This window comes from Gopherus flavomarginatus, chromosome 3 (genome assembly GCF_025201925.1).
Source record: "Gopherus flavomarginatus isolate rGopFla2 chromosome 3, rGopFla2.mat.asm, whole genome shotgun sequence".
Lineage (NCBI taxonomy): Eukaryota > Metazoa > Chordata > Testudines > Testudinidae > Gopherus > Gopherus flavomarginatus.
Window position 1 is genome coordinate 233,309,915 of NC_066619.1, and position 25,755 is coordinate 233,335,669.

The following is a 25,755-nucleotide window of genomic DNA, read 5'->3' on the forward strand; positions in this document are numbered from 1 at the left end:
TCCCTCCAGGAGCGTCCATTTGATTCTTTGGCTTTCTGTTACGCTTGTCACACAGCACTGTGCTGTGGACTCTGTATCATTGCCTGGAGATTTTTTTCAAATGCTTTGGCATTTCGTCTTCTGTAACGGAACTCAGATAGAACAGATTTGTCTCCCCATACAACAATCAGATCCAGTATCTCCTGTAAGATTCATGCTGGAGCTCTTTTTGGATTTGGGACTGCATCGCCACGCATGCTGATCAGAGCTCCATGCTGGCCAAACAGGAAATGAAATTCAAAAGTTCGCGGGACTTTTCCTGTCTACCTGGCCAGTGCATCCGAGTTCAGATTGCTTTCCAGAGCGGTCACAATGGTGCACTGTGGGATACCGCCCAGAGGCCAATACTGTCGATTTGCGGCCACACTAACCCTAATCCGACATGACAATACCGATTTCAGCGCTACTCCTCTCGTCGGGGAGGAGTACAGAAACCAGTTTAAAGAGCCCTTTATATCAATATAAAGGGCCTCGTTGTGTGGACGGGTGCAGGGTTAAGTCGGTTTAACGCTGCTAAATTCGGTTTAAACGCGCAGTGTAGACCAGGCCTTAGAGCTGACTTGATACTGAGGTATAAAGCCTACAGGCTGTGCCCAAGCTTCAATAACTGTCTGAAGGACAAGTGTCGGTGCATAGTAAATGTAAAGGGAAATCATGGAAGAGTCATGCTAACCTTGCACGTTATGGTCTATAGAAAACCCAAAAGCCATTGCAAAACAGACTTCAAAGTTTTAGGGCACTTCACAAAATCTCTGATAGTGTGTCTTCCCCCTTACATAATCTTTTTGTAGTCCAGGCATCTTTTTTTTTAACTTCACAAACATGTTAAACTTTTACAGGGTGACTTGCAACCTCTTTTCTTTTCCCTTGTTTTCCTGTACTGCTATTGCAGGCTAACCCTCAGAATGCTCACTGTCAGTCTACCAGTCTGGTACTTTGTGTCCCTGCAGTGCTGTCTCTAATCCCCTGTTTCCTAGTAGAGCCCCAGGCAGTCATGTATAATGCTTTACAAAGGCTCTCAATAAAGTTTGTAAAGCCATTTATCTTCACATCCACCCATTTGTTCCCCCATCCACCCACTCACCCTCCCCCACGCACACCAAAATCCCCAGATGTCAAATGTTATAGTCTCTTCCTTTTTAAAGATGTTGGCGCTCATGGATTCATGGGACAGTCAGTCATGACTCAGTCAGTAACTCCTATTAAAGCCATGACAAATGGGTTTAATAGACTTTTGACTCCAACCTCAGAGAATTGGCAGACAGAAGGACATTCTGTGACATCCCTACTCCCGCCCCTAGAATGTGTAGGGGAGGAGGGGGCAAGGTGGGCACTTCTAAAAGGGAATGGGAAGATTACCAGGTGGGGTGATGTTCCCTGAGATCCCTGTTGGATGGTGTTCTTATTAATAATATAATACCTAACTCGGTAGATTCAAAATGCTTTATGAAGGAGGTCAGTATCATTATCCCATTTTACAGATGGGGGAAACTGAGACACTGGAGGGACATGGCTTGCCCAGGGTCACCCAGAGGAGAGCTGGGAACAAAACCCAGATCTCCTGGGTCACAGTCATGTGCTCTATCCACTAGACTACACTGCCTCATTGGTTTTGCCCTTGTCATTTCTTTGGGTCCAATAGATTTTTCCACGGTGCATGAGAGGAAGTTTAGGGGCAGGAAAGGCAGGTCTTGCTGTGAAAATTGTGGCAAATGATGCATGAAAACACCACATTATTTGCCACACTGGCCCTCACTGCCATTTCTTGTTTCCACCTCTCTTGTGACAGGTGTTCCAATACAGCTACATCTTACTAATCACCTTTGATTCCTACACCCTGTAAATATGTGAGCATCCTCCTGCACTGCAGTTCAAGTTTTCCATCAACTAACACTTTTCCACACTTAGGATATTTGAAAGTAGCAATACATAGCCTCTGAGCTAAGTCAAATCCAATTTTGGTCAATAGAGATCAAGAGCCATTACCATCCATTGACTATATAGTGGTATTCATGAAGTTAGTTGGTCTCAGGCCATGTCTACATCTAAAATTTTGCAGCGCTGGTTGTTACAGCTGTATTAGTACAGCTGTATAGGGCCAGCGCTGCAGAGTGGCCACACTTACAGCAACCAGCGCTGCAAGTGGTGTTAGATGTGGCCACACTGCAGCGCTGTTGGGCGGCTTCAAGGGAGGTTCGGGGAACGCGAGAGCAAACCGCGGCGAAGCTGGTCTCCTTTCCCGGTTTGCTCTCTCGTTCCCCGAACCCCGAGCAAGCAGGTCTCCTTCCCTGCGGTTTGCAGGGTGGTTCGGGGAACGCGAGAGCAAACCGCGGCGAAGCTGGTCTCCTTTCCCGGTTTGCTCTCCGCGTTCCCGAACCACCCTGCAAACCGCAGAGAAGGAGACCTGCTTGCTCGGGGTTCGGGGAACGCGAGAGCAAACCGAGAAAGGAGACCAGCTTCGCCGCGGTTTGCTCTCGCGTTCCCGGAACCACCCAGCAAACCGCGGGGAAGGAGACCTGCTTGCTCGGGGGTTCGGGGAACGAGAGAGCAAAACCGGGAAAGGAGACCAGCTTCTCCGCGGTTTGCTCTCGCGTTCCCCGAACAAGCAGGTCTTCTTCCCTGCGGTTTGCAGGGTGGTTCGGAGAACGCGAGAGCAAACCGCGGCGAAGCTGGTCTCCTTCCCCGGTTTGCTCTCGCATTCCCGAACCACCCAGCAAACCGCGGGGAAGGAGACCTGCTTGTTCGGGGAACGCGAGAGCAAACCGGGGAAGGAGACCAGCTTCGCCGCGGTTTTGCTCTCGCGTTCCCGGAACCACCCAGCAAACTTCAGGGAAGGAGACCTGCTTGCTCGGGGTTCGGGGAACGCGAGAGCAAAACCGGGGAAGGAGACCAGCTTGATTACCAGAGGCTTCCTCAGGTATGCTGGGATACCTGCTTATTCCACGGAGGTCAAGAAAAGCGCTGGTAAGTGTCTATATTTGATTACCAGCGCTGGATCACCAGCGCTGGATCCTCTACACCCGAGACAAAACGGGAGTACGGCCAGCGCTGCAAACAGGGAGTTGCAGCGCTGGTGGTGCCCTGCAGATGTGTACACCTCCTAAGTTGCAGCGCTGTAACTCCCTCACCAGCGCTGCAACTTTCTGATGTAGACAAGCCCTCAGTACAGGTCCCAAAGAACACATTACACAAGCCACCACCAAATAATTGGCATTAGTGTTCCCCTGGTTGGAAGCCTTATCAAAGAAGCCAATGGGCATGGAGACAACTATGCGCAGTGTGCCCCCCACAGAGCTCGTCTCCATGTCTGAGTCTAGGTATCCACTGGGAGAGCACTGCCTTTTTCCTGTGCTTTGTAGAGAGAAAGCTTCAGCCTTCAAGGCTGTCAGTTCACTACCTTTCATGAGAACTAATTCATACCAAACAAAATCCATGTGAAAAGGAGCATGCCCCGCTCAGATCAAGAGGTTGCTCTCCATTTAAATGCTTAATAGGGTCCTTGATATTCCTACACAGCAATCCAGGCAAACCTTTCCTCTGTAACACAGCATAAACCACTCACCAGGCACATAGATGTAGATATCCCTCCCCTCCACCTCTCCATCTTCCTCTTGAGTATGATTGTAGTAACAAGTGTATAATCCGGTATGAGCCGCTGAGGCATTCCCCACTTCCAGCAAAGTCACAAAGAGACCGCTATTGTTCTCTTCGTTTCTAATGTCAACTCTGTGGCTTCCTTCAGCCATTGGGTATTGCCAGGTCACTTCGCTGTCTCCAGAGCATTTCAGAGTAAACGAGGCATTCAGTTGCACGACCATTTCATCTCTGTTTGGAAGAATAGTCGGCAATGGAAGCAGGCAAAAAGTTAGCCATGGTCCTGTCAAAGGAAATGAATAAGTAACCAGTTACTAAGCAGAGCATGCTCACCACATAGATGTGAGAAAGGATAAGTGATTTATCTATAAAACAGCCATGTTTATGGACAAACCAAACACACTAATCTCCCTTTAAATATGCCCTTTTGAAAGTAGCCACTGCATTTCCCTATGGAGAGCAAAATAATTCCTCTTTGAACCTCTCACACAAAATGCTGTTCATTTCAGTTCAGCCCGACTTGCATCAACAAATGAAAGACAAAGAGTTGAAATTAGCGATGGCTCTCAACCAAAACCCCAGATCCAAACAGCCCCAGACTCTGGGAGCATTTCGTGCTAGATCAACACCTGTATCTGAACATTACAGCTGACCTCTATTTCTGCAAAGGGCTACAGAAGTAGCCTGGATCCAAACTTTGATTATGTCTCCACTGCAAAAAAACTGCAGCAGCAAGTCTCAGACCTTGCCTCTACAAATTTGGACTGCACTATGGTGCTAAAAAGAGCCATGCAAACAGACATTCCAGCTCGGGTTTTTAAGTCCACCTCGAAGCCCAAGCTCCAGCTCAAGCCAGAATGTCTATGTGGCTATATTTAGTGCCATGCTGTCAGTCTTGCAAGCCCAAGTCTGTAGACCCAGGAGGGCTCTAGGCATTTTGCTGCCCCAAGCACGGCAGGCAGACTGCCTTCAGAAGCTTGCCTGCAGAGGGTCTGCTGGTCCCGCGGCTTTGGAGGATCCTCCGCAGGCAAGCCGCCGAAGGCAGCCTGCCTGCCGCCCTCGTGGCGACCAGCAGAGCACCCCCCGTGGCTTGCCACACAAGGGTTTAGTGGAGCCAAAGATTGGGCCCATCATGGTCTCTGTTCTGCTTCTCAAGCCATTGCAAGTATTTTACCTGTAATAGCTAGTAATGCTGGCCTTTTCTATATTTGGCACTTTGAGCCAAAGCCTGCCCTGCCCCCCCATTTCCTTCTGCTGATATGGAAGGCCTGCTTGCCAATGCAGTTATGTTCCACAGAGTAGGAGGATGCCAGGATCCCACCCAGGCAGGATGCACTCTGCTGCACATCATGGAGCTCTGCTCCCATGTGCTGCTGAAGAAACTCTGGCGGGAGAGATGAGACATGGCTGGTGCGTCAGCAGTGACACAGATCCACTGGCCAAACCTCTTCCCTCCGGAGAGGGAGAAGCAGCTGCACAGGTTACTATAGCCCTGAGGCTGCAATAGTAGCTGCACAGTGGATTCCATTCCCCTCCACCAGGGAATTCCCTTGTATCATATCCATTTCATTGGGCTGTTCACGGGCACCAAGCTGGGTTCCTTAGTCAGTAACAAAAGACGGACTGTCCATAAAAATATGAATATTTTCAGTAGATTTAATCACAGGCTTGGGACTGTCTTCCTGGTGACTTTTATTATAATTAATGTCAGAAAAAAAGAATTTACAGCCACTTGACTGATCATCTGTGCTGTGATTCATGATCACTGATCACACTGAAAACAAATCTATATTGACTGTAGAGCATTGATTTAAGCCCAGACTTACAAAGGAGAATGAATGAAGTGACATGGGGTATTTAGGAATGTTACCTGTCAGGAGACATCCCAGGAGCAGGAATGTCCTTGGGGAAGTACCCATCACTGAGGACAACTGAAAGAGAAAAATAGAAAAGCAGGAAAAAGTAAAGTTAGTGAACAGATTGATAAAGGCAATGAGCTATTTGCAGGGCTCCATCGCCAGCTTAGGAGTACATACTGCATACTGCATACAGAGATCTCTCTGGGAAAGGTTAAGGACACTTTGGGTCAAATTCTGCACCTTCTGCCCACAATCCCTACAGCAGCTTGCAGAACTGGGCCCATAATTGCATTGCTCTATGCATGGAGTAACTCCACAGAAGTGAGTGAGATTGCAATGGAATTACATCAGTGTAACTGATGGCAAGATCTGGCTTTTGGACTGCTTACAAAATGTCATGGTAGCAATTCTGAGAGAAGTGGGTATTCACCCACGAAAGCTCATGCTCCAATACGTCTGTTAGTCTACAAGGTGCCACAGGACTCTTTGCTGCTTTTACAGATCCAGACTAACACAGCTGCCCCTCTGATACCTGAGAGAAAGTATATTTAAAACCACTTTCTATCCTACAAAGTACCATCATCTGCTAAAGTTCTATTTTACCACTGTATCTACCTTTTAGTTTGTTCAATAAATGCATTTGTTTAATTTAATACAAATTCCCTTGATCAAGAGACTTTCTATTTAAAACAGGTGCTGAAGTTCTCTAATAAAACACAAGAGGGAGCACAAGACTGCAGTTGTGTTTCTACAGTACCTCTTTTCCCAAGCAGCATGAAGAATAATGGATTATTTGGAGTTTTCTGGTCTTCTAAGCCATACAGAGCAAATTGCCATAAGACAGCAGGCAGTGTCCAAGGGGTAATTGCAACAAATAACTGTATATCTATATGCCACGTAATATAATTTCAATGTATGGTAATCAAACTATCCAAATTTCCCAAGACAAATGCTGCAGTCCCTACTCAGTTTTGCTGTTGATTTCAATAGGGACAGTAACATCAGTATATACTGAACAAGGATAATACAAATGGGCTACTGAAGTGGAACATAGGCCTCTCAGATATGAATTAAATGTTGACAGCAAGCCATGCTAGCCCCCGGTTCTTCAAGGTGCTGCATAGCCTCTACTCCCACCACAAGGACACAATAGGACTTGAGCAGTGTGGTGACAACAAACTACCAGCTAAAGGAACATATGCAACAGCTTCAGAAATTCAACAGACAGCATTCCAGCAAAGACAAGCCATTCAGCCTGATTTTGCAATTAACAATAATGGCCATGTGTTTATGTATCTGCCTCCCACTGATAACAGACTCTGGGACATCAAAGAAGTCCTCTGGTTTCAGCCTCTTTTCTCACTTTTATCACATTTATATCCTGTATTTCTTTAGATAAGAAACCCACTGCACATCTTTAAAGAATTCCCATACTCTGCCTTATTGATTTGAGTGCTAACAGCTCACGTTCCCCAAGACGGTGTTAACCATACTGTCTGCCAGGTTTCCTTTGCCTTTGCAGACAGAAGAATCTCTTACCACAAAATATTGCTTTCCTGGACTATTCATTGAAAACAATGCAGTCTATACAGAAATAATCTGGATCTGATTCTCGTCTTACCTTGATGCAAATCTGGAGTAACTTCACTTGAAGTCAATGAAGTGATGCTGGTATAAAATCAGTATAAATACATGGAGAATCAGGCCTATAATACCCAGTGTAACTATGGGTGATGACACTGTGCTGTGACATAGTCAAACAGCTTAGCTACCATGCAAGCCAATGGGAACTAAGGGGCCTGAATCCAATGTAGTCGTTGTCAGACTGCTTGCTCTTTGAGATCTGACATATTAACCTATGGGACAAGGTCCAGAGGAACCTACAGCAACTGAGAAAGAGAGAATAGGGATACACATATAATTCTTCATCATGACTCCAGTTTGAGTGGAATTGCACATTGTGATGCATCTAAAGAACAATGCCATGCCAATGGGTTCTTGTATATGCTTCTTTTGCCTGTTTGCCTAACTCAGTGCCAATACTTTAGGCAAACTATTGATGGGAGTAAGTATATTTAGCTCCAGCCGCTAAGTGAGCAAAAAGAAGTGTCTCATCCCAGGCAAGAGAAAGAGTTAGTCCATCCCAGCCCTTCATGCTCTTTATTTTAACGATTTTTGTTTAGTCAGCTTCAGTAAACACCCTAGGTTCAGTTCAGAACACCCCATGAACCTAATTCTTATCTGATGTAAATTGAGTCAATAAAGCTACACTAGCTGAGGATCTGGGCCAAGGCCATAAGCACATGTGCAGTGTATGCATACTTATGGTGTGATTCTTCATTCCTTGTACACCCTAGGACACCCACTGATTATAATAGGAATAGGGAGGCATGCAAAGAATGTTAGATCGGGTTCAAATTTCCAAATTAGTCTGCCAATATATATAAAGCAGAGTGTATAGAGTAAAGCAGTAATTGTGTTTATTTAGATATTTTAAGTGATCTAGATTAAATGTTAATATTTCAGTTACTTATTTAGATGATACTAAATCATGAAAGGAATATAATCAAAATCTTTGTTTATAAGGACCCGGTCTGGCAAATGGTTCCTATCGAGTACATTGCTTACCACCATGAGTAGTTCATTTGACTGTAGCATGTAATTAAAAACAAAATTTGGAAAAATTTGAATCCAGAATGTTGTGAACCTTGATGGAAAAATCCATATAGAAAATAATGAGAGACCCAGTCAGTCATTCTGCACATGCTAGAGGGAAAGCACCAGCACTGTGGGGAGGAAAGAGTGATATTAATCTTTCATATTGTCATAAATTAGGCAAAGACCTTCACCGGGAAAGTAGAATTGTATATCCATTGTTAAATTACAGAAAATAGCCTCAATTCCCATTGGGTACCAGTCACCTGCATTTAATCCAATTGGCCACATGATGGCAGTGTTGACCCACACTAATACAGCCAAACTGAATTTCTTTGGCAGACAGCAGCGTCAGTCTCAAAGGTGGTACATGGAATTTGGACGACTCCAAGTCTCCATGGATCAACTTAAAACTGTCATTTTATACAGAAATTATATTAACTTCATATGAGCAAGAGTCTTGGTAAAAAGACTTGATCCTGCAACATTTACTCACACCTGCAGTACTAGTGGAGACTGTTGCAGAAGCAGGTGGAAATACTATGGTCTCTTCAGGTTTTGGAAACATAATGATGAGATTATCTTAATTTGGGAATGAGTTTGATCCTTTTAGTGCAGGTTCTCCCTAAAACTGGCTTCTCTGGGGAAGCTCTGAGCTTTTCCAGGAAAGGTTGGATCAAGGTAAGAAAAAGGAAAACATTGGATGAAAATGGTGTGCTTTACTAGGTTGATGTAAATATGTGGACACTGCCCCCTGTAAATTTTCTTGGTCATTGGCTCCTTTCCTTATAAGACTCCCCAAAAGCAAGACCCTCTGTACGGTGAACAATAGCAGGTTCTGAAGATTTCTGTGCGTGCTAAGAAAAAAGGACCACACAAACCAAAACCAAAAATGCTTCTGTGACTGTCCACTTAAAATACACTAGCAAAGTGCAGTTTAAAATTAAATATTTTTTTGTAAAGAGAGGGTTGCTCAACTGCCCCTTTCAAAATATTTACATTCAGAGTGGCCTGAATAACTCTCCTGTACCATAGCAAAGTAACAGTTATTAAATATCAATTCTAATTCTGTATTAAGTTCTAACAGTTAGTCCAGCACGATACAGGACACACAGGCAGCAATATCTGTCCCAAAGATCTTACAATCTAAGGCCTTAATCCTGCAGTCTGATCAATGGGGTAAACCCCATGCTTAGCCCCTTTGACTTCATAGAAAGAATACAAGAATAAAGCTTTCCCCTTGCAGATCAAATTGCAGGATCAGGATCTAACATTCAAAAAAGAGAAGACTGTCTAAAGTGGGAAACCCAAAGGAAAGTTTAACTTGAAAGCCTGGGGGTGGGAGCAGGAGGTTCTATCTGTTTGCATTTTAAGCTATTAGCACTTTTGGGGGGGCACAGTGAGGCAGTCTTCAGAAAACCCTGATCTTTGTAACAACTGAAACAAACCTCTTTGGCTCAAGGCCATCAGAGTATAATATGCATCCAAACCCTAGTTTTGCCCCAGAGTACAATACAAAGAAAACGAGGTTGAAAATGCACCTTACTACATCCTGCTTTCCTTAGTACCAAAATCTGTATAAACCACCCTGATCTATGAAGTTCTCTTTGTAGCCTACACATCTGGTGACACATAATAGCAAATATGGCCCCAATCCTACTGTTAGAGCCACTCTGGCAGACTCTTGTGCGTTCCCTCCCTGCAAACACTGATGTAATTTTGCAGAAACAGAGCCATCATTTAAAAGTAAGATGATCTCTGACTAGGGATAGGGGAACCTGGTGCTTGTGGATTCTGAAATTCCCTTGAACTTTTTACATATACTTTCATGCTTCTTGACACTTTATCAAGTTTTTGGACATATTTTCCTTCATTCAAATCATTGCTTAGCCAGGGACATTTCTTTAAAAAAAATCAATAGAAGCTAAGAATGAAGATGCTTGTTTGAAGATCATGCTTCCCTGATTCTAGGGCATTTTTTTAAAATGCCAGATCTCCATAGTTCAAATTTTGCTTGAGCTAAATGGAAGGTGAACCTCAAAATCTTCGATTTCTGTCCTATTGTTTTTGTCTGATCCTGTCTCTGAATCCACTGACACAGCCCCTGAGTCTGGCTGGAATGACGTTGACTTCAAGAGGATTCTGCATTGGTGCAGGGCCACCCGGGGGGAGGGGCAAGTGGGGTAATTTGCCCCAGGCCCCGGCCCCCCATGAGAGTTTTTCGGGGCCCCTGGATCACTCTTCACTCGCTCCAGGGGCCCTGGAAAACTCTTGCAGGGCCCAGGCCCCCAGAGCTTCTTCTGCTCCAGGTCTTTGGCAGCAGGTGGGGTCCTTCCACCCCAGGGTGGAAGGACCCCCCCCCCCCACCGAATTACCACCAAAGCGGGACCCGCCGCTGAAGTGCCGGGTCTTCAGTGGTAATCTAGCTGCGGGGGGCTCCTGCCACAGGTCTTCAGGGCACTTAAGCGACGGCTCCCAGAGAGAAAGGACCCCCCATGACCGAATTACTGCCAAAGATGCCAGGCCCCCTGAATCCTCTGGGTGGGGACCCCCCACTGCCGAAGACCTTAGGCCTCCTGAATCCTCTGGGCAGCCCTGTGTTGGTGCAGGGAACTGCACTAGTAGAGCCTATGCCAGGATAGGCCCCCGAGACTGGAAATTCTTGGGGTAAAGAACCATAGGCCTGATTCCTCAATGTATTGCTCCTGCTTTACAGCAGTGTAACCCCACTGAAATCAAGTAGTGGGACTAACCTAAGGGGATGGTACTACTCAGACACAGTCTAGAACAAGGATCAGCAACCTTTCAGAAGTGGTGTGCCCAGTCTTCATTTATTCACTCTGATTCAAGGTTTTGTGTGCCAGTAATACATTTTAATGTTTTTAGGTCTGTTTCTGTAAGTCTATAATATATAACTAAACTATAGTTGTATGTAAAGTAAATAAGGTTTTTTAAATGTTTAAGAAGCTTCATTTAAAACTAAATTAAAATGCAGAGCCCCTTGGACTGGTGGCCAGGACCCAGGCAGTGTGAGTGCCACTGAAAATCAGCTCGCGTGCCGCCTTCAGCAAGTGTGCCATAGGTTGTCTACCACCGGCCTAGAATCTGGCCAATATGCCGCAAACATTGTAAGGCTCAGGCGTAACCATAAGAATGACTGCTAGGGGGCAGTACAACACCGCAAATGGCTTTTGCAGAGCTCAGCCTGTCCCAGATTGAATAATCTACTCCTGCCTCTTCCCATGGGAAAGCATTGTCTGGCACCATCCAGCCTATCCACCACGTCACACCACACAGGCACCAGCCCTGCTCTCCGGCGCTAGCCGTTTAGCTAACGCCTCGTCCCCCACTCCCTCCCCACAGCGCTGATTTGGGGCTGCGAAAGCAACCTCAGCACTTCTGTAAAACCAAACAGGCTTTGTTTGCCGGGGAAAGTTTCTCTGGCTGCGTTTTTTTAACTGTCGATGCTAACAACTGGTGAACGGTTAGGTATGTTCTCGCCACCTACATCCCGCTCCCAACTTTATGGGAGGAGGCTGAGATGTTTCCCTTATGCACACACGGAAACGTATGGCACTAATTGCTGGCAGGGAAAAACTGCAGAATCAACGTTCCTACAAAATATATATACGCAGCTGAAGGAGGGAGCTCTGTAATTCCTCCCTCCCTCCCTCCCAGACCTGACTCGAAGAGGCCACTAATTTCCTTCTCTCCCTATGGAGCGCAACCAATTGTCCTCTGCGAGAAACCAAGGTTTGAGATTTCAGCCTGGAGGAAACTGTGTCAGATCCACCAAACCATTCTTCTCCCCAACTCCACTCTCACTAGATCAGGTTAAAATTTCAGCCTGGGTTCAAAAACCCAAGTACACACACTCACACATATGGAAAATTCCTGGAGAACTTAATAGAGATGAAACCAGTAAAGTCCATGGAAATTGAATAGGGTGCTATGAAAACTACTCTAAAACCCCTATATATTTCAATAAAAAATGATGTCCTTTATTTGAACCAAAATCCTATGGCAGGGAATATAATTCTAGATTACATTCAAAAAACCAACCGTGTGACCCCTTTCTGTTGAAGTCTACAGGACTTTGGCATTACGGGTTGCATGCACACACACATACACACACATGGCTCAACCGGGAAGCTCACTCAGTCTCCACTGCCAGAGAACAACTGGACATTGTAAAGACTGCCTTGATATTATCAGTTTGTTTAGTTTGGGGGGCGAGGAATGTTTACATTCACACTTTCAAATCCCCTGTTCTGTTTTTTAAACGTCTGGCCAACGCTTGCCACTCATTGACTGACTCCGAGAGAGTGAAGGCCAAATGATCCTAGGGTACCCCGAAGCGAAGAAAGTCAACACATTTTAGGGAACACTTATCTATAATGTTTACCAGATTGGAAAAGTCGAGGGAGCTGAGAGCTAGCAAGAAAGGATTAACCTAAAGAGCCCAAGAACAATGAGATAACTCAGCAGTGACGTCAAATTTCAACCACTTTGCTATTTTCATAGGAAACAATAGCAAAACCTTTGCCAAGCTGAAGCAACAATCCTTAGGCGAGCCAGACAGAAACGAAACAAGAGGTGGCGAGGAGCCCCACAAATTCGGTCTTTACTGGGGTGATTCAATGTTTTCCAAGCGCCACATTTCCATGATCTGTTGCGCTTGTTCAGAACTTCTTTTTCAATCCCCTCTCCAAGCCTTAGGGGCCACTTCAGACAGGAATCCTAGGCCACACTATTCCACGTGCCAGCAGATCTCCACAGCGGCTGTGAGGAGTCTGCAGGGTCCCCCAAAGCTTTTCCTGGGGACCTGAACAGGTTAGGGATTCACCCTGTCTATGCAGGATGCCTGGTCTCTAGGGGATCCGAGGCTGAGGACTCCCCTGCGCAGATCAAGGCGTCCACTAGGGATACGGGGGAAGAGATTCTCTCTCTGCCTGACCTCAAACCTTCTCAACTCGGGAACGCTCCACGGCTCACACACGACGCAGTCACAGCTGGATGCGCTCGGTGGGGGCGAGCGCAACCCGCATTCTGGGGACCACCCGTCCGATGAGTGGGCACGGAGAGAGATGTGTGCACACCAGGCTTGTCACTCCCAAATCTCCTCCTGGGGATGCAGTAGATTCCTGTCTTTGCAAGACACTTCTCGCAGGGATTATTACACATCTGGGTGGGACGTCGCCAAAGCAATTGGAGAATTTGCATGTGGTGGGGTTGAAAACTCAGGACAGAAAATAACCCTGTAATCCAGGCAGGAGCGCAGTTAAAGCGATGTTTGTCGCTGTAGTTACCTCACAGGAACTAAAGGCAGCGGGCTCTCCCCTGGAATTTACCCGTCTCTGTTCCCAGACGTGTTGCTGAGTCTTGAAAGCTGGTGCTGCCTCCCTAGATCCATCCATCTTGCTCCAAAACACGGTCCAGCCTTGTTCCTAGGAGTGTCTACTCGCTGCTGGGTCCCAGTCCAAAAATGTTGAGCAATGGAGAAAAGAGCCAAGAAGCCATTTCCTAGTCCTCTCGGGATTTTTCCAGGGGACTCCAGCCCAGCAGGGTCAGCAAGTTTCAACCTCAGCGCCAGACAAAATCCAACCAAACACCTCACAAGCCGCCAAGGGTTGATGGTCCCTTACGCTCCCTGGTCACAACTCAGAGGGCTCGTCCGCCTGGGCTGCAGCGGCTGCCAGGGAGGGGGCAGAGAGCTAGGGGACGCTGGCAGCTCTGTGGCTCTGGCATGTCCATCGCACGAGGAGCGCAGCTGGGTGTGTGTGAACTGGGACACCGCCAGGTAACAGCCCAGAGCGCAGAGTTCAGCTTCCCCGCTTGCAGGGAGAACTGAGAGCGAGGTGTAAGAACCTCCGGCGCAGGGATCGAGGTGGGGGATGATTTGCCCCTGCATCCAGACAGTCCCCCGCCAGGGGCAGGAAAAGATGAGGGAGGGACAATGGAGGAGAGGGACGGCAGGTCGGACCTGATGGAGGGAAGGAGGGCTAGATAAAAGCCAAGGGAGGATTGGGACCACAGCGGCCAACGGGGGTGTCAGAGAAAAAACCTCCTCTTACCTTCGCCAAACCCTCTCAGCTCCCCGCGTACGCTGGCCCGAGAGCTGATCCGAGTCCTCGCCAAACTCTCCGCTTTCCTTCCCGTTACGAGATTCCTCCACTGATCCCGGTCTTCACACAAAGGGCTTCACTCTAGATTGGGAATAGGGGGGCGCGGAGCCCGCTCCGTCCCCGGAATCGCTCCCAGCCAGGCGGCAGGAATGTGGCGCGGTGGCCCCTCCGCCCCAGCCTAAATGTGTTTGTCATTAGCGCAGCCTTTCCGCCAGCGGGGCAGCACCCTCCAGACAGGGGCCCCCCGCGTCCCCCGAAGGGTGGGTCCCGGCTGCCGCCCCCCAGTCCGGACTGTCGAGGGCCCCTGGCCCCGCCACTGCCGGGCGATCGCTGCTCTCTCCTCTGCCCCCAGGCCACTGGAGCTCCTGCTCCATCCATCTCCGGAGCCGAAGGGGATCGGTGATACGTGTCCATCCTTGGCTCCTCGGCCAGTGCCCTTGCTTCCCTTCTCGGGGTCCAGCGAGTGCCCCGACCTTGCCCGCTCCCCGTCTCCATCCAACCCCCATCGCCCCTCTCCCCAGCCCTCTCCAACAAAGCGCGCTACCTCCATTCAGAGCGTTCTCACTGGAGGGGGAAGGCGTCACCTTCCCGGGACAAACCACCTTCCCAGCCCTAGCAACTCCCCGTGCGAGCCCCCTAAGGAGGGAGCTGCCCGCCGAGGAGCGAGTCTCCAGCGCCCTTTGAGTCTCAGGCGCAAACTTCCAGAGTTAGGGTTTCCAGCGAGGATCCCCTGAGGTGAGCCGCCCCCGTGCCCTGGCTCTCCAGTCCACACAGGGGTTGATCCCCAGCAACCTTCCATACCTTGGATCCGGATCGGCAACGTCCCCTGGAAAGAGCATAAAAAGTGGAACTCCCCCACGCCTTACCTTCCAGTTCACACGTTAATCCACAATGAAAAGTCTAGAGAAAGAGTCAAAAATATGTCCACGTCCTCTGACTTTTCCTCCTCCTCCTCCTCCTCCTCCCTCGCTCCCTCCAGTTCAGACTGCAGTGCTCTCAGAGACCGCGTCTTGTAATTGATTCGATGTTAGAGTCCATCCTTCCAAAACTAATCATTTGCTTTAAGTAAATAGCTGTCAGGAAATGAGCCCCCCTCCCCCGCCCCTTCAGAATAAGAGCCGCTCTGGTCCGGTCCGCGCCTGAAGCCCAGCCTCCAGCGGCTCTTACGCAGTCAGGGGGGCCAGTCAATCTCCAGCCGCGGAGAGGAGGGGCGGCAAGTGGAGCCATATGGCCGGGGAATGGGGGGCGAATTTGAGAGTTTTGCACTGCAGGGGGAAAAAGTTTCCTGAAAACCCATCGTGTTCCCAATGGCACGAATGAGCTTCCCTCCACACACGCTCTGTGCAGGTGGGTGGCTGCTTAGGCTGGGGTCCCTCTCCCCGTGTCAAGGCATGGATGAAGAAGCTGAGATGGAAATGAATTGGTAGTTTAGTGATGTCTTTGATGCCCGACTGAGCTGGGGCTTGGTGTAGAAAGGTGGATGGCTGTGAAGCGCCTGGCACTCGCAGACAGAGGCGAGCTCCTAGTGTTTATGAATGAAAGGAACAACGAAAGAGAACATTGTCCGAACCCTGCTGTTTCACATGGGAGGACCATGTGCTCTATCCCTCTCTTCCTAGGCTCGCTCAACTTCCAAAGCCACCGCAGAGCATTAAGGAGCTTGGACAGACATTGCAGTCGAAGCCTTGCGGGTTTGAATGGCTCGGTTTACAATAGTCTCCGGCCAGAGCTTTGATCCCCAGCCGGGAGATACACGTATCTCGTCGGGCTCGATAGTTGCTATTTGCTGGAGATAAGTGTGTGACAGACTGAGATGTAATCGTGGGAGTCAGATGGGGCTGCTCTTCTCTTTCTGGCTAGCTCCTACCAAACGAGGCACAGAGAGCACAGCTTCGTGCAAATGGAGTTATTCAGCTGCTGGGTGCGAGGGGGCAGTGCAGCCCCAGGAATGGGAGCTGAGGTGCCTTTTACATCCCCTTCTCCAGGGCAGAACTTGGGGTGAGCAGGGCGCGTGCTGCCGGGGAGGGTGTCCTAGAGGAATTTATGTTAAAATTGCGTCCTCGTTTTTTCCTGCAGAGCTTTCCCGTTCTCCCGCCTTGCCTTTATAGGCGCTGGTCCTTCGTTCGTCACTAAACAAAAGAAGTTTGTTCTCAAAGTCAAGCAATAGACTGTGGTGGTTTTCTCCCTCCCAAACGAAGGCGAATTGGTCTCTGAAGCGCAAATCCCCCGAAGGGACTGGGCAGCGAGAGCTGTGAAAGGCAAGGAGTGTAATTCTGTTCAAGCTGAGAGCCCTCTGGCTGCGTTTGCAGGGTCCCCCCTCACTGGGTTGTTTGGTGCTCCCAGTGCCTGCAGCCTTTTGCGTGTTCTCCACCAAGGCATCTTCGGCTTGGGTGAGTGCACAACCTCACTATTGCTTCCACATGTTCCTTCAGGAAATCATTGGAGGCAGATATATGAACAGCCCCTTGTTCGGAATGCTAACAGGATACCGTAATGCTTGTAAATAAATACCAGGCTCCAATCGATCAGCAAGCGAGGAAAATATATGCAGCTTGGAATTATTTTAGCTACAAGGTTACAAATGGCCTTGCTCTTTTAGCTGGTGATGGAGAGAGGAAAAACAAAGCCTCTAAAAAATGATCAACCCTGCATGGTTACAAGAGTTTAAATAAAAGTGAGATTCGGAATTTTAAAACAAGGCTCGCATCAATCACAACGGGCTCCAGGATCGCAAAGAGGTCTTTATAGTAGCTTTGCAAAGTAGCTTTGTTTCGGTTGGGATTTATTTGCGTGAATATCGCCTGGGTATTAAATCCCTAAAACGATAAAGGGGACATCTGATGCTGTAGTGTCCGGACCAGATGTGAAGGGAGAGCCACCCTTGCAAAGAAAGAAAGAAAAGAAACGAATGTTCCTGCTGGTTGTAATTACCTGTCTAATTTGAATAATGCCTTTGTTATGATCATTAACAAACATTCGCTAACTGCTTCCATGTGGGATCCCACAGCGTTTAGGGAAAAAGTAAAGGCACCTTAGCAGTACAGTTCTTTGGAGGATAATCTGGTATTTCGGGACCTAGCGTCTTAATTACTGGCTCTATCACAGCCATCTATAACATGAAATATGTATCTAGCGCCTCTCCTCCCTCAGGGTAAACACAACGTGGCTAGTTACAAGCCATAGGCCCTGTCCAGCTCTCACGGAAATCAGTGGCCAAACTCCCTTTGCCTCCAGCTGAGGATAGGATCGGACTCAACGTGTATACGCCTCCGTAGCAGGAAATACCGCTAATAATCCATCTTGTATTGACTCTGTTTCTGGCCTGTTGCAGAGAAGGTATCGGTGCCTGAAGTTCGAAATTTTCAGCCATTTGTCTCAGTCCCTGACTCCAGCCCCCTCTGAGTCACTCTCCCTGCGTGGTTTACACAGGGGAAGAGCGAGACGCCCTTTCCATTCTGTTGTTCTAAGATCCTACAAGATTGTTGTACAGAGCAAAGCAGGGGGCCATGTGTGGTCCCCATCTTGGGAACAGGGCGAGAAACCTTCCCATTTACAAGGCTGGGTGTTTATTTTTTTTCTTATCTAGGTATGTGGCTGATAGAAAGCAGTGGAGATGCACACCATATGTGTGCCCTTGGCTGGAGGGCTCCGCTCTGCCCCTGTTCCTATCCCGGCTGCCTCCGGGCCATTTGCTGGGAGAGAGCGAGAGACCCTACTGTGCTCCTGTCCCACCCCCCTCCTCTCCTCCACTTATTGTGCTGAGAAACAGGCTTGGGAAATGCAGGGATCCTGCCCTGATCACTGAGCCGTGCGGGGCGTGCAAAAGCAGTGATGAGGTGGCACTCCATTGTCACACGTAGCCCACTTTTGCAAGCAACGGTGAGGAACGGACGTGAAGCACTGGCTTGTGGGGAGGGGTTGAGGTTGGTAGAGGGAGAGGAGGAAACTGGACGGTTAAGAAACCAGTTTCAAATATAATTCAACATCTGGATATTTTCAAACACCCTCCCCCCCCACATGGCCCCCAAGCACTGTGGTTCCCCATGGCTTTGCCAGAATCAGCCTGTTGAAGGGCGATGTATTTAAACAAACCGTCGGTCCTCCAGAACAAGCCCTCTGCCCCCAAACACTGCTTAAGCCGTTCACATGCCTTCCCCATTCGGCTTCTGTGACAAATTTTCTTATACTTCGAATTCCATCCAAGCGCAGCTGGATTCGGATGCATTTCGCAGGGCAACCAAAAAGCATTCGGCTGATTTCCTTCGCTGCGAATCGCGCAAATATGTGTTATCCCCTCCTGAAAGGGGTGGCATGGGGAGGGCCTTTTGGCCCTACCCCACGGGGTTCAAATGCCCCCTTTTCTGTCACAAATGCTTCCAACGGCTTAACGGCAAGGGCAGTTCAGCCTGAAACCGACGGCATCGTGCTCTCGGGGGGACTTTCCTTCCCAGACTGTTTATGTGGCAGACAGATGGGAGCTTCGCGTCTTAAACAAAACATTGGGAGCCCAGCTGACAGGGCTGTTGCCTCAAAGTACATGTTTACACTTCAAACCTACACTTCAGCGTGTGTATACACTGCGGCGCTGGCCCAGCCAGCAAGGCAACGCTAGCTCTTATCCACAGATCAGCTCGCCAGTGCTTCAAAGCACAGATCTCGTGGCTGGTCCAAGAGCGGAGGGGAGGAATCCGCACGGAGAAGGGGGTAGCTGGGGAGTGAGGTTGAAACGAGCAGCGGTTCCCTGTCCAGCGCTGCTCATGTGGTCTGTTCATTGCGCTGGGAACCCTCAAGCTGCCTCTCTGGCCCCCGCAGCGCTATTGGTCCCCAGGAGAAGAAACAATTTGCTGTAAATAATGACCCTTTCCTGCGCGTCCCTCGGCCCAAGGGCGAGACGGGTTGAGTTTAACTAGCTGACCTATTAGGCAGGCTAATGGTTTGTTAATTTGGATCCCTGTCCTCTGCTGTAGCGGGACAGAGCTCGCTGGGCTCCTTGGCTGTTGTGTGTGCCTTCATGCCGCCTGCCAAACCTGGAAGCATCGGATCGGGCACTGTTTTTAACGGGCTTCATTTGTACATGGGGTCGGATCAGATGGAGCTGGGATGGAGTCCTTTGTCTCAGCTCGAGGAGGTCTGGTTTTAATTATTCTTACCCATGTTTAAGCATTTGCAGCATGGGCTTTGAAGTAGTGTGCTGGCCGATTTCATCTAAACCCCTCCTCTTGCCCGCCTCACCTTTGTGGCTATCTCCCTGAAGCTGACACTCTTTTAGGTCAGGGACACGCATCTCTTGTACTTTTCCAGCTAACTTTGTTTATTTCCCGATACGGTCCAAGGTGGCGAGCTACAAGGAATGAACTAATCAATCCCTTGTTTTGACCTTGCTCATAAATAAACAGCCGCTGTATCTGGATCCACTAAACTGAATCTCCCAAATTGGATCTGTGACTTTTCTGCACAGAGCCTGGCCAAACCTTGCTAAGCAAGACACTCAGGTTGACACGTCGTGTGCACTCCCAGCTATAACCACAGTTACCTGCGGCCGAGTAGCATTCAGAAAGGTGAGAACTTCTTCCCTACTGTAGAAAACATCAGAGAAAGGACTTCCCAGCCCGATTCTTAAATCCGAATGCGCCCGAGCAGCATGTGCATCAACGGCCACAGGAAATGGCTTTTGGGAAATCATTTTTGATCCCCGGCCAAATGAGCACTACAAGCGAGAAGCACTGAAACCAAATTCCCTCTCGTCTTGGCACGTTTTCATATGCAGCCTGATTTCCACGCGTCTCCAGCATTTTCTCTGGAATCGTTAAACCACTTAGCATCAGAGGTTATTCGAGTCACTTCAGGGAGATTTCTTAAAGGGCTGCTTGAAAGGCTAGGAGCAACAACTGCGTTTGGGTTGGGTTGGTGTAGTGTCTCCCCCGCTACCCTCCCAATATCACCTTTAGTTTCAAAGCACAAATCTTGTTTCAAGCTCTAAACTCGGAGAAGCGACCCACCAAACCCCCAAGAAGGGGGCTTCTCAGCGCCTCCGCTTGTCGCCACATTTGGGGGTGGGGACAGCAAGAGGGTTGTTATCCCTGCCAGGATAAACAACTAGCCGAGCAAGTAAATCAAGCTTCCTAGAGACACTACACTGGCCGTTGTGAAGACAAAAGCAGAGAGGAGAAAAAGAAATCCAGTCGTCACCTAGATTGAGTCTGACAAGGCTAGCCAGGCCCTCTGCTGACGTGCACACATTTACAGTCTCCCTGTGATTTTTTTCTTATTCCCCAACACCAGTTCCACTCAGTGTGTTTGTTCAACATAATTTGGCTTTGAATAGCAGGGATCCAGTGACACTGCAGGGGAGCTGAGCCAGACAAAAGAAGTTAACGGTTAGTTCCCCCCCTCCTTTCCTCCTACCTTTATTTTTATTCATAACATTGTTGGCTAAGGTAGTTGAGCCCAACGTTTTTCTACTGAGGAACGTGGAGATGGTTTTACTCTCATTGATGCGATTGGCTTTTAACATTAAAGGATGACCCCACCCCACCCCACCCCCACCTCCACCCCCAAAAGGCTGAAGGCTTTATTCTCTGAAAACAAGCTTTGTTTTCCTTCGGCTCCTGCCCTGGGTGTTGACTGTGGCAGAATAAACAGGCTGCTCTGGACCTGAAGCAGCCCTAACCCAGTTTAGGGGTGAGGTCATCCAGCCCAGAGAGGCAAAGAAAAACTGACTCTTTGATATGCTCGCTGGGGCAGTAGAAGGATCAGTCAGTATTTCCCTAGGTCCCCCGTGCCACTTTTCACCACTTTCTGCCATTAGTTCCTAAGTGCAATTGCTTTCCTCAGCCTTCTTAAGAGACAGACAAACGCATATCCTCATATTAGTATTTATATTACAATACTTAGAAGCCCCACCCAGGACTGGTGCATCAACTGTGGTAGGCTTTGTGTATCTACACCCGCACAGCAAGAGACAGTCCCTGCCTGGGAAGACTTAACAATCTAATTAGCCCAGACAGGCAAAGGATGGGAGGAAAGAAGCATATTATTCCCATTTTATAGCTGGGGGACTGAGGTACAGAGAGATTTGCCCAGGAAGGCTGTGGCAGAGCTAGAAATTGGTACAGAGTTGAATGTACCGTTGGTAGATCAGATAGATGGATAGGGTAGGACACAGGTATGAAAAAGTCAACGAATGTCCTCGAAAGCAGGGGAGGGGGACATTGAACATAAAAGCCTCCAGATGACATGGGGATGAGCATTAAATCCTAACGATCTGGGGTGTGTTGTTAGTCAACGAAAGGATTATTAATCTGCGTGCTATGCGACTTTCAAAACATCACAGTATGAACATCTGTTAGATGGTTGGGGGAAAAACGTCTGCAGACTGCTGCGGCAGTAGTATTGCACAATGTGGGTCGGGGCTTGTTGTTGCAGGAATTTAGTTGATAAGGGACGCTGTCAATCAATTTGGAGGAGGTGTCTGCACTATTCTTAAAGTCATAGTAACTCCCTCGAGCCTTCACAGGGCGGGACAGTTAGAGAAGAGTAAATCTTGGAAGACGTGTAATTTGTGAAACACTGAAACATTTCCTGGTGGCTACCGTTAAAACCACTAGAGGGCACTCTAGTCCAACAGAGAACTCAACCTCTTTCAAGGACGCTTGGCAACAGACCAAAGTGACATTGGTCAAATTCTGCATGGACAATTCAAATTTTACCTCTGTACATAGCATTTCCCCCGTCTCGTTGAAACCAGCTGTTGCCTCTATTAACTACAATAAAGACAAATACGACTCCTGCTTAGGAATCTCGATCATGAATTCTTCTCATTTGCAGCCAATTTTATTTTATGAAGATTTTCTGTTTACAGTTGCAAAGGATGCTGGTGGTTTCAAACAGCCTATATAATGTAGGTGTGAATGTGAGAGGTTTGCTGGGAGATGGCCCAATGCAAAACTCTTGTCTGAAGATATTCACATCTCCTGCTACACTTTAGAACTGTGGTTTTTTGGCTTTAAAAATATCCTGTCAAATATTCATAATGCCCCAAGACAATTCATTCCTAAATGATTGATGAACAGAATCAGATCAGTTTGGTCTATCAGTCCCTTCTGCATATGATCATGAAAGGAACCTTCCTTAGTTCTTAGGATTGTATACATCAGGGGTCGCAACCTTTCAGAAGTGGTGTGCTGAGTCTTCATTTAGTCGCTCTAATTTAAGGTTTTGTGGGCCAGTAATACATTTTAACGTTTTTAGAAGGTCTCTTTCTATAAGTCTATAATATATAACTAAACTATTGTTGTATGTAAGTAAATAAGGTTTTAAAAATGTTTAAGAAGCTTCTTTTAAAATTAAATTAAAATGCAGAGCCCCCCGGACTGGTGCCCAGGACCTGGGCAGTGTGAGTGCCGCTGAAATTCAGCTCGTGTGCCGCCTTCGGCACGTGTGCTATAGGTTGCCAACCCCTGGTATACATACTCCACAGTGCTAATCTGAGGCTAGTCAGATTCACTACATGTATGACTCTCCATTGATAGTTCCCCCCAGGGAAGTGGCAGCAGGGATGAAGGTGGCTCAATGAAGCAGAGGTTAAGGCCCAGATCCTCCACTGGGGTAGACCAGCACTAATCCACCCCATCTGACAATCCCCCCTTAGTTGCCATATTTAATTATGGACAGAATTATCTTAGGCTTTGTTCTTATAAAAGTCTCCAGTCTGTTTTATTTGAAATGTTTTCAATCTACAATTAACGGATTACAACAGCAAATCAATGTTGCCAAGTTCAGACAATGTTGTTTATGCAGTTATTGACTATCGGTACCATTCCCCTTTACAGCCTTTGATACCATAAGATCTGACAACGCCTTGCCAGCTCAGCTTCTAGATAGGAAACCTGAAAGAAACATCCAGCTGCTGCAGGAAATGTTTTTAACCCAGATTATATATTGAAAACTAAGCACTATATGAATTGGGCCAGGTTCTGTTCCCTTGTTTAAATCTGGTGTAACTTCATTTAGCTCCATGGAAATATTCCAGATTTAAACTGGTATAACAGATAAGAATATGGCTTCCCTTCATGTCTTTTCTTTGGCAATAAAACCAGAGATGTACTGCAAAGACAAATAATTCAAACCAGAACATCATTTGGAAGCCCTTTTATTTAACTTATGCTATAAGGGCTTTAAAGACATTTATTCTCCATGGTAGCAGCATTTTAAAATGTTCAGTTTGGTTCCAGTAACCAAGTTAACCCTTGAGAGCAGAGTATGTTTCAAGTAACTGTGTGCACATAAATATATCATTCTGCAGGAAGATCAAATAATGTAGAAGTAATTATTAAACTAAATTTATTAAAAAGAACACAAAGGTTGCAATTGTTATTTTAGCACAAGAACATGTGACATTATGATCGGCTGGGGGTTTGTCATGTGATAAAGCAGCACGTTTTCTTCTTCTAGCTATGAGTTACATGCAGGTCACAATAGTCCAGAATATTTGGCCTACATTATGAGAGGTGGCTAGTAATTTTGGGTGCCCAGCTTGACACATTTGGAAAGAGCCTACTTTTCAAAGGGCATTTGCTCAGTAACTGAAAAGCGAGCACCTCTACAGTGTCTCAAGTCAGAGGCTCAAAAACTGAAGCCCCCTAAATCAGTAGCTTCTGAAAAAGTAGGCCTGCCTACATAACTCACCATGTGTCGGCATGGCACTATATCTTTTAATGGCCAACCTGTCTGATATCAGTGTTTTTGTTTAGCTAATGTCACTAATATAAAATCAGCTTATCATAAATTTTTGCAACCCCAAGATGTCTCTGGGCTTGATTTATGTAGCTGCGTGACGTGTTACAGGCAGGATTTAAATTCTCAGAGATTATTTCCCAGAGCTCCCATGCCCCACTCCCATTTGGGCCTCCAGGCATCAGCTGGGAGGTGGGGCGGTCTCAGGACTTGAGGATTTCTGGGACTGGGGGCTTTAGCCCCACAGGGGGAGGGAGGAAAGCAGGGACTCCCACAGTTTTGAAAATATTTACTGGAGCAACGCTTCAGATAGCTCCATCTGAATTTAAGCCCTGGTTCCAGGGCTAAAGTGTTGGCCCAGCTGAAGCCAATAGGATATTTGCCGTTGACAAGAATGGGGTCAGGATTTCACCCCAGGTTAATAGGAGTGTCTTAAAGGTGGGCTGCAGCAGGAAAGGGGAGGATTAGGGTTGTGCACTTAGTTGTTCTTTATGATCTATAAAGGAGGCCTGAAAGATTTGTTTTAGGGTTTTTTAAAGAGACAGGAGGAGAAGAGACATTTTGTTTGTTTTTTTTAGCAGAAACATCAGGACTATTAAGTCTCTTCATTCCTCTTTTTGCTGGAGGACTCCTTGTGGCCCCAGAGAACTGAAATGGGTGTCTTTGCAGTGATCAGTGAAAGCTGAACTTTTCACAAAGTAATCATTTACCCCAACTGTTTGCTGTACCTTTGAGATATAACGCTTAACCAAACAAACTGCCAAGGGATTTCTCATAGTCTGAGAGAGGAAGGGATTTCTCAATTACTCAGGCTTCCCTCTTGTTACTGTGATATCAAAATCCTACTAGTTAACACCTCATCCATAGTCTTCTAAAAAACAGGGTAGACAAGACCTCGATGTCTAATGTAAAAAACAAACCTAAAGAAAGGTAGTGTCTTGGTTCCCTCTGAAGGGAGATTACCAGTCTGAGTGAGAAGCTGCAACAGAATACAGCACCTGTCAATTTTTCAGAATTAAAACAGGCACGATGTACTATACAGCATCCAACTGGAATGAGGTCAGACAAATGGAGGCAGAATGGCTCAAAGGACCAGAGAGAAAAGTGTTCTGCAGTGCTCTGGTACCAAAAAAGGAAAAGTGTTGGCAACATTCAAAAAGCAGGTTCTAGGGGTTGCCCCATATTGTATGATCATAGCCTCTGGCAGCTGTGGGGCACAGGCCCCATACCTACTGCTGTAGTTAGCAGCCTAAGTCTATCTATTGGTCCCTCCTCCTGTTTTCCTGTGTGGGTGTTTTGGAAGTGAGAAAAAAGACTCCAGGCCCCCTCTTATTCTGCTAGCATATTCATGCAAGAAAAGAAATACATTTAGCTCTATAGGTATCAATGAAAATGAAAGACACTGGAAATTGGGTCCATTATGTATTCAAGAGGCATTTCCAATGTCTTTCAGTCAAGACGAATACAAGGCATTCTTGCTGCTATTCATTTTTACTGAAAGAAACTGGAAATAGATATAAAAACACGACGAGCACAATTTCTTTCAGCAAAGCTGCATATAGAGCCATTCTGATTTAACAGTGTTTTACACACTTGCACTGGGGTAGAAGACTGTGCACGGTGCTAACTGTTCTGTTTCAAGTTTGTACTACCTCAAATACCAAAAAAAGGATGTTATTAAAGCTCACAATATAGATGTGAAAAATTGTTAGAAGCTGCGCACAGACATATTTGATAGCAGGTGTTAT

General features: G+C 47.2%; 1 protein-coding gene across 2 annotated transcripts in view; it reads right to left on the minus strand.

Annotated features, from left to right (window-relative positions):
• Positions 1–15,291, minus strand: part of PDGFRA (platelet derived growth factor receptor alpha) — a 55,903-nt gene extending 40,612 nt beyond the window's left edge. The window contains exons 1-3 of one of the 2 annotated variants that reach the window (XM_050947421.1): positions 15,139–15,291; positions 5,504–5,564; positions 3,602–3,916 (exon numbers count right to left, since the gene is read on the minus strand). In XM_050947421.1, the coding sequence (XP_050803378.1) occupies positions 3,602–3,916; positions 5,504–5,552 (364 nt within the window). In that variant the 5' untranslated portion in view covers positions 5,553–5,564; positions 15,139–15,291. Of the gene's footprint in view, positions 1–3,601; positions 3,917–5,503; positions 5,565–13,456; positions 13,556–15,138 lie in introns of those variants that run through there. The other variant, XM_050947419.1, reaches the window with a different exon arrangement.
• Positions 15,292–25,755: the final 10,464 nt, after the last annotated feature.